Below are 8,289 nucleotides of genomic sequence, written 5' to 3'. Positions count from 1 at the left end.
GAAAATTTGGGGCTCTATTATTTTTCCACCCAGCTTTATATCTGTTGGCTCTTCTGTATTAAGAGTGTGGATGTCTGTGTGTAAATGTGTCTGGGAATAGATGTTTGTGCTCTGATGGCTACATTATTTATTTGGTGCTTTTTTTTTCCCCCTGCAGTGGGTCGGCTCACCGTGTGGCTTGCACGGACCTTACATTTTCTACAAGGCTTTTCAATTCCACCTTGAAGGCAAACCAAGAATTTTGTCCCTTGGCGACTTTTTCTTTGTAAGATGTACGCCAAAGGATCCGATTTGCATAGCGGAGCTCCAGCTGTTGTGGGAAGAGAGGACCAGCCGGCAACTTTTATCCAGCTCTAAACTTTATTTCCTCCCAGAAGACACTCCCCAGGGCAGAAATAGCGACCATGGCGAGGTGGTAAACTTATATCTCCCTCTCTTCTTTCTTTATGATTTTTTCCCTAGTAATGCTTATTACAGGGCAAGCTTGAAAATACTGTATTCACTTCTGCAGGCGAGCAGGATCGACTCCTTTTTTAAAGGGGTAGCGCCACTAGCTGGGGCTCGAGTATTTTGCCATTGTCAGAGTTTGGCTGTCAGCTTTACAAAGAGGATCCAACTGCTGATTTTAGTCAAGATCAAATAACTTGTTCGAGAAGGGTTTTGTTCAAGGGTGTGTATGTATGTGTGTGTGTGTGTGTGTGTGTGCATGTGTGTGTGTGATCGCTTTCCTGCCACTTGAACATCACATGCTTTTTTATATTTTTTTGCCTTTTGAAAATTTACCTTCGGGTCTGGATCAGTCGGGGCTGGGTGGATTTCTTTCGGTGGGTTTCGATATTGTTCACGTGGTTTTTAAAAAAAAAAATTTTTTTTTTAAGTAAGTATTTGATATGTTTAAGAGGGCGGAAATTACGAAATGGAGGCAGAGTGAGATCAAAAGCTATTGAGTTGGCAAAGACGTGTTGAATAAAGTGATAAATGACAGGTACTGGAATAATACATTCAAATAACTTGCAGATCTGCCCGGGCGGATTTCAAAGCGGTCGTGTAACCGGCACAAACACGTTAAGCATTAACAACTATCTCTCGCCCCCACCCCCTCCCCCTCGGACAAGCCATTTGATGTTCTAGTTTTCAATTACTCCACGCCAAGTGAACGTCTTCCAGCGCGATCTTTGGGGTTGTGTGGGACGGGGACCGGGAAGGGAAGGGCAGAGGGGTGTGTGCTCGCCCACTGGCCCTACAGGTCCGGCGTCCTCCATGCCCAGACAGCGCTCCCGGGGAGGGTGGGGAGGGACCGAGCCTTCCCGGCACGTTTCTGGGCGGCCGCGGGGGCGCTCGTCGCGCTCCCGCGAAGACGCCCGAGGTGAGCCCGCTGTCACCGGGCGCCGCGGCGGCCGCGTCCCTTCGACTCTGTCATTTCTGTGTGACCGCAGTTCTGCCGGCTCCCCTTGTCAGCTCACCGACCTCAGAGCCGGGGTACCTACCAGAGGAACTATTTTGGGGAGGCAGTGCCCACGGCGCCGCGGGGAGGGAGGGCGCACCGCCGCCTGGCAAGGCTTTGTGTGGCCCAAGCGAGAGCAGGGTAATCAAACTGTGACTTTTGAGGGCAGCTAGCTCTGTACCAGGCTCTCGAGCTTTCGAGGTAGGTGTAAGGATCTTTTTGTTAAATGAATGATTCCCCGTTTAACTCATCCCGGAGCTTGGAGCTGCCTGGCAGTCTTTCCAGAATTCCTTGGTCTGATAGAGTTGATTGTACTTTTGGCATCGTCAGTTCACTCCCTCTCCCCGGGATCGAATTACCCGTCAGTGGTCTTTGCAGGTTAATTACAGGAGTTCGTCAAAACGTTCGCGCTCGGATCTGCCTCTTCGGAAATAAGCCCCGCCCCCTTCCCGAACGTACACCCTCCCGCCTCTTACCCGCTCCGTCCTCCCTCGCCAGCTTTGGGTTTTAAATGTTCACATTTCCCGACGTCTGCCTGCAATTTTACAAAGGTGTTGTTTGGAAATACTGTGAAAAATCCTGCAACCTACCAACAGGTTGAGCTCTCTCCCCCTCCCAAGGTCTCGCTCGGCCCCCTCCCCCGACCCAACTTTCCTGCGCAGCTGTCTTCCTCCTCCTCCCCCTCTCGATTTCTTATTATTTGCTTTTCAAATTTATTACTTCAACATGGCCTGTGATCTGGAAAAGGGAAGGATTAAATATCCAGAAAAGAGCTGATGCCTAATAGACTTCTGACTAAACCCAGAAGGAAATTATTCAGTGTTTTATGGGATATTTCGTGGTCACTCTCTTTTTTAATTTTTGAATGAAATTGGAATATTTTTAAAGATACCGAATTAACCCCACTTGGTCCAGTTTTAATTTCTGTTGGTGTAATTAAACAGTGAATTCTGATTTAGAATAAAAGCCAATAGTAGCTGAAGGTTGGATCTGTTAGAACTGTTGATAGTGATATATTTTTAAATAAACGATTTTAAAAAAATGTTCATTATGGGGAAACGAAAGCGAACCATTGTAATGATCTGTGCATTTTGTCACCACTGTATGAGCCATACCTGAGAAAAATTAATCTTGCCATTTAAAAGTAAACTCTAGGGGATTTGGGGAGGGAGATGGCTCTATTTATAATCCTCAGCTGCATATACATCGTTTAATATTATGCATGATTTGTTTTTTAATGCTAACACGGCTGGTAATTAGCTGTATGATTATACTTGTATATTTCATTAGGACTTTGGCTGATGTCATTGTGAATTATTCAGCCATATTAAAACAATTTTCAATTGAGATAATGACACACCTCAAAATTATGCAAATGCAGGCTGTATTGTGCAAAATAATTATGACAAATGTAAAGCAGGTAGAAAGTTTCCCAATGCAGATCGGTTTTCTTCCCTGGTGATGTCATTTTCCCCCTGGCCTAAGTTAGTCATTCATTAGCAGAATAGCAGCAGCAGTCTCCTCTGGAGGAGATCCTACAGAAACCAGCACTTACTGCTGGCACCTAGAGGGGGCAACAGGGCCCTCTCATTAAGAAATCTGCTTTGTTTTCACTTACTCCATTACCTTGTTTATACAGTGAAATGATTTTTATTATCGATTTTAAATAGTTTTGAATGATGTATTTGCCATTTGCAGTGTGTAACTGAAAGAGAAAGGTTTTTTGGTGATGTGCACTGTTACTTGGAGAAAATGTTCAGCACATTGAACCAGCCAGTACAGTTTATTTTAAGTAACCGAATGGAGGTTAATAATTTCTTGATTGAGCTGACATCAGCATCCGTTTCAAAAGGACAGCCAGGATTCAGTATGCTTTTTTGGTTTAAGAGAACCAGTCTGTCTTTTTTTATGATTTCTTGAAATGTAAAGACGTCAGTTCTAAAAGCAGGAAAATTATCATTGTGTGAGATTAGAAATAGCATCCCTGTGTGGTTTGCTATGATCTGCAAATGGCTTTTTTGGGGAATATTTTCTTATTGACCTTTGCAATAATTGTGTTATGCTGGTTAAGGCAGGACCTTGTATGCCCATTTTACAGATAGAGGCAGAAGTTTTCAGAGGTTAATATGGTTTGTCAAAGGTCACCAGGCTAGAACCTCGGCCTTCTTAAGCTTTGGGGTTGGTTTATTTTTCCACAGAAACCTACCCTTGAAACTAGAGCTTGAATACATCACATCATATTCTAGAAGTATGTACTAATGTGAACAGTTCCTTGTGCATTTTAGAACTATGACTAGTTAATCAACTTTGCTACTAGGTATTTAAGTAGCAGAACCATTCTTATTCTATAAAGTTCAGCTAATTCTAGCCAGTGGTGTATGACAATAACAGTTACATTTTAATAACATTATTAATAATCAATAATTCATTATTAGTTTTAATAATTATAATAATGATTCACATGCTTATATACACTGTTGCCTTCACTTACTTCCAGTGCTGGCAACTGGTGTTGAGAAAATCATAACAGAAAGTCACATCTTGATCTTGCAATTATTATGTATTTGACCTTGAACAGTCATAAATACTCTGAGCCTCAGTTTCTTCAGCAGCAAAATGGGAACAATAATAAGGCTGATTGTGGGTTGTTGTGAATATGAAGAGGCATTGTATGGGCAAAAGTACTTCATAAACTGTGAAGTCTTTAAATAAATAGAAAGGAGTTACGATTATGGTGGACTTTATTCTAAATATTCTTAATTTATGAACAGTAAACATAATAACTTTTATGTCTGTGTGGAGGTTCCTGTGCCTACTCACAATACTGTTTTAAATTATCATGAAAGTGAATAGCTGGGCCATATGCAAGGAGTTAAGTGTCTTCAGTAATTACCCACAATTGCCACATTCAGCCACTAGTTCTTCACAGGAGGAAAATGGCAAAGTAGGCGGGTAATTGGTTCTGTTACTGGGTAACTTCTGATTACATTCATTTTCAAACTGCCAAGTGCTTAATCTATTGGCAATATACCCTCTTAAAATAGGTGACTGTGCAAGCATGGATTTCAGCCTGACAGGCCATGGGCTGGATTCTACAAGGTTTGCTGGTCACCTGCAACTGTGGGTGTAGATGAGTAAACTAATGATGTCAGGGGGTCAAGATCAAGCACAGCTGGGCATTACAGATTCTAGCATGCAGGCAGGATTTCTAAAAGTGGCTTGACTATCATCAGCCTCACCACTGGTTAAAAATAGTTAAAAATGCCTATTCTGGATACTCTACTGAAATTAACTCAATTAAAATCTCTGGAACTGGGGTTCAGGATTCTGCAATTTAAACATTTTAAATGAGCTTGCTCTAGATATGTGATCTTAGGCAAGTTTAAAACTTTCTGTGCCTTAGTTTTCTCATCTGTAAAATGGATATATAGTACCTACTTCCTAGGATTATTTTAAGGATTAAATGAGTTAATACATGTAAAGTGCTTACAAAGAAAGTTGGCACATAGTAGATTCTTCAATAATGGTTGACTCATTATTATTATCATTAATATTAGTATTATGGTTCTCACTGATGTTTGAAATCACTACTATCAACTCTCCTAAAGAAAGCTTTTCTCTATGAGAAGGTGGCATCCAGATTAGTTTGCTAGTTTGCTAGAACGCATAGCCAGTATAGGACCCCCCAAATCAGGCTGGCTTTCATGCATATGGTGGATTTATCTGTGTCACCAAAATAAAAGGCTCCCTTCAGGATTTACATTTTAGTATTGAAGTATACTATCAACTGGAATGGCAGGATTTTTTAAAAGATTGCCTGATCATATCACATCTGGGGTTAGGCAGACACATTACGAAATCTAGGAGGTGGTGGACTGGCTTTGCTGCATCTGTGGCTGGCCGCTCAGTCTCTGGTCTGTATCCATGAGTTGTTTTTTGAACCTTAGTTTCTTCATCTGTAAAATGAACTTAATGATCTCTGCTTCGCTGAGAGAATTAGGAATAGTAATGAACAGGGTCTGGCAACTAGCATAGTACTTATACAGAAGAGTTCAGCAAATTATGGATGTAGTTATTATAGTTTTTATTTTTAGTAGGAATCTTAAGCTAAGAGAAGGAATATCTATCTTTACTCTCTGTTTGGCAGGCCCTTTAGAACTGGGGTGAGAACTAATGAATTATATGGAGAGAATTTATTGGAGAGTGACAAGCATTAGCAGACTATGACCTGAGGGTCAAATCTGGCCCACTCTCTGTTTTTGTAAATAAAGTTTTATTGGAACATAGTCAGATTCATTTGTTTATGTATTGTTTATAGCTGCTCTCAGACTACAAAGGCAGAGTTGAGTAGTTGTGACAGTAACCATATGGGCCACACAGTGGGAAATATTTACTCTTTGGCCCTTTACAGAAAAAGTTTGCTGACGTATGGGGTTTATCCAAATAAGGAATGTGATTGTGTACCTTTTTCCCTTTCTTACTTGAGTTTGGAGCAAGATCTCGTAATTGAAGAAATAATTTAACATTACTATGTCAGAAACATTTACATATATAAAACTGTATTTCAACGTTGAGTCTAAGATGTTAAAATTTGAGAATCAGAATATGAATTAAGTTATATTTTGTGTGGTCAAGATATTAACTCAGCCAATGTTGGTATCATCTATCCTGAGTTAATAAAAAACTACTTGTTGAGTGCTAATAACCATGTGCTCAGTCCTCTGCTAGAAACAGATGGATGCAAAACAGCTCATGGTGTGGCCCTTTTTCTCATGAAACTTATCAATCTTGATAGAGAGATGAGACTAACACATGTTTTTAAAAATGCAAAAACAATATAAGATGCTATGTAACACGTCAGTGAGTTGTGCTGACAGTAAATGCAATATGTGTTCAAATAAGGCTCACTCTCTGCATGTTTTTGTAAAAAAGAATTTATTCAACTCCTCAGGTGTTGATTGAAGACCTACTGTGTTCTAGACAATGGGATACACATAATGGAGAATAACCCCAGTCCTCAAAAAGCTCATAGTCTATCCTCATAGACAGACATTGGTCTCAGAAAGCCGTCAGACTGTTTCCTAGTTAAGCTAAGGTCACTATTTATTTGTAAACTTACATGATCTTTCTGGAAACTAGAAAGTACTGTCCTCATCTTTGAAGTCTCATTCATTCAATGCATATTGATAGAGCACTTACTTTGTGCCAGAGCCTGTTCTAGGTCCTAGGGATACAGCAGTGAAGGAGACAGACAAGAATCCATGCCCTCGGGAAGCTTACAGCCCAGTAGTTTTAACCTCCCATGTACTTTGCACGTTGTGCCTTATGTAATGGTTGTTTGTGTTATTTACCTTTGCCTGTCACCATCTCTTACTTCTTTCCACTATAGTACTGTTATCAAGAGCAGAGGGTTGTGTCTTATTCACCTCTGGGTTCCCACACAGTACTCAGTGCTACTCACTAAGTATTTCTTGAATGACTGAATGACATAATCAAAATGCCTTCTTTCTCACAGCCTGCTTTCTTTAAGTTTGGCCCAATTTCTTTCTGGCAGAGGGCCTATGATCAGTAGCTCATGTGTGGGCCAGCTTCAGCACTCCACCTCACATTCTTTCTTTCTCTTCTAAAATCCATCATCATTTTGTGCCATAGGATGTGAAAAAAAAAAAAAGTGTGAAGTGTTTTTTTTAGGAGGACACCAAAAAAATTAGTGAATATTTGGGACCGAATGGTTAGTTCAGAGCCAGCATCTCTTTCTCTTTTTTCCAGTCTTTAGCCATGAGCCCATAAAAAGGCAAGTCTTTGGGATGGCAGTCTGTGAAAAGACTAGACTTCAGAGAAAAAGAGTCACTTCTCACCTGAGTGTTAGTTGGCCGTTCCTGGGAGCCAGCAAGTTCTTCAGACTGATAGTCTTAAACTAGGCCACATGTTTCAGAGCGAGTCAAAATTGTAAGCAATTAAAACCTCTCTTGACATTTATAATGTCAGGCACATACTAAGGAAATGTTATTTTTATGAAGTACATGAGTCCATACATGTAAATACTTTGTTATTAATTATTAATAAAGCATACCATTGTTCATAGTGGCATCTAGTGATACATGACTCAAGCTCATTTATCAAAGTCTAGTTTTAACCAATATTCAGAATATAATTGCTTGAATCAAATGCATTTGCTTGTCATTTTTTTATAGCCAGAGTATTTGGATATTTGCCATCTTCTACTCAGAGTAATATTTTAGCTAGTGATTACCCGTTGGCTTGGCTTTTAAAGAAATTTAAAACAAATTGATCGATTGTTGGTTTAAGGATTCGTTCACCTCTCACAAATGTGGTCATGGATTCCTGCATTTCTTGAAAAATCCGCTGCTGTACCCTTACACAAGGATGGCTTTTTGCAACCACACTGTGATCTTTTCCATCTTGCTGGAGGTTAGAACCTGGGTCGTAGCCTTCAGAGAGCGTGGCTCACATCCTGGACTGTGAATGTCCATATTGACAACACATTTCAAACATACAGATAATGATTACTATTGAAATGGTTCTTTAAAATCATGCTAATGGCATCAGTCTCCAGCACATACGTGCATAAATTAATTCTGCTTTTAAAATCAGATGCACCGTTAGCGTTAAAGATGAATATTTGACATTTATCATGCAGACTAGGACGGGTAGTTTAATTACATGAATTTTCTGTAGAATCTTTATGGCTGTATAAATAGATGCTCAGTGGCATGTGATCATCAAGTTTATAGTCCCGTCTCCATCCTTGTGCCACAGTGAGAAAAACGGGGGAGAGGCCACGTGTTGCTAGTCAGTCTAGTGGCCCCAGAAACATTCTTCCC

The 8,289-nt window shown here is 40.3% G+C and overlaps 1 protein-coding gene across 1 annotated transcript in view; it reads left to right on the top strand.

The window, feature by feature from the left end:
* ARID5B (AT-rich interaction domain 5B) overlaps window positions 1–8,289 on the top strand; it is a 167,506-nt gene that overhangs the window by 365 nt on the left and 158,852 nt on the right. The window contains exon 2 of the mRNA XM_006915600.3: window positions 158–412. Within this exon, the coding sequence (XP_006915662.1) occupies window positions 158–412 (255 nt within the window). The remainder of the gene's footprint in view (window positions 1–157; window positions 413–8,289) is intronic.

This window comes from Pteropus alecto, unplaced genomic scaffold (genome assembly GCF_000325575.1).
Source record: "Pteropus alecto unplaced genomic scaffold, ASM32557v1 scaffold155, whole genome shotgun sequence".
Taxonomy (NCBI): domain Eukaryota; kingdom Metazoa; phylum Chordata; class Mammalia; order Chiroptera; family Pteropodidae; genus Pteropus; species Pteropus alecto.
This window is presented reverse-complemented; position numbering and strand designations above follow the sequence as displayed.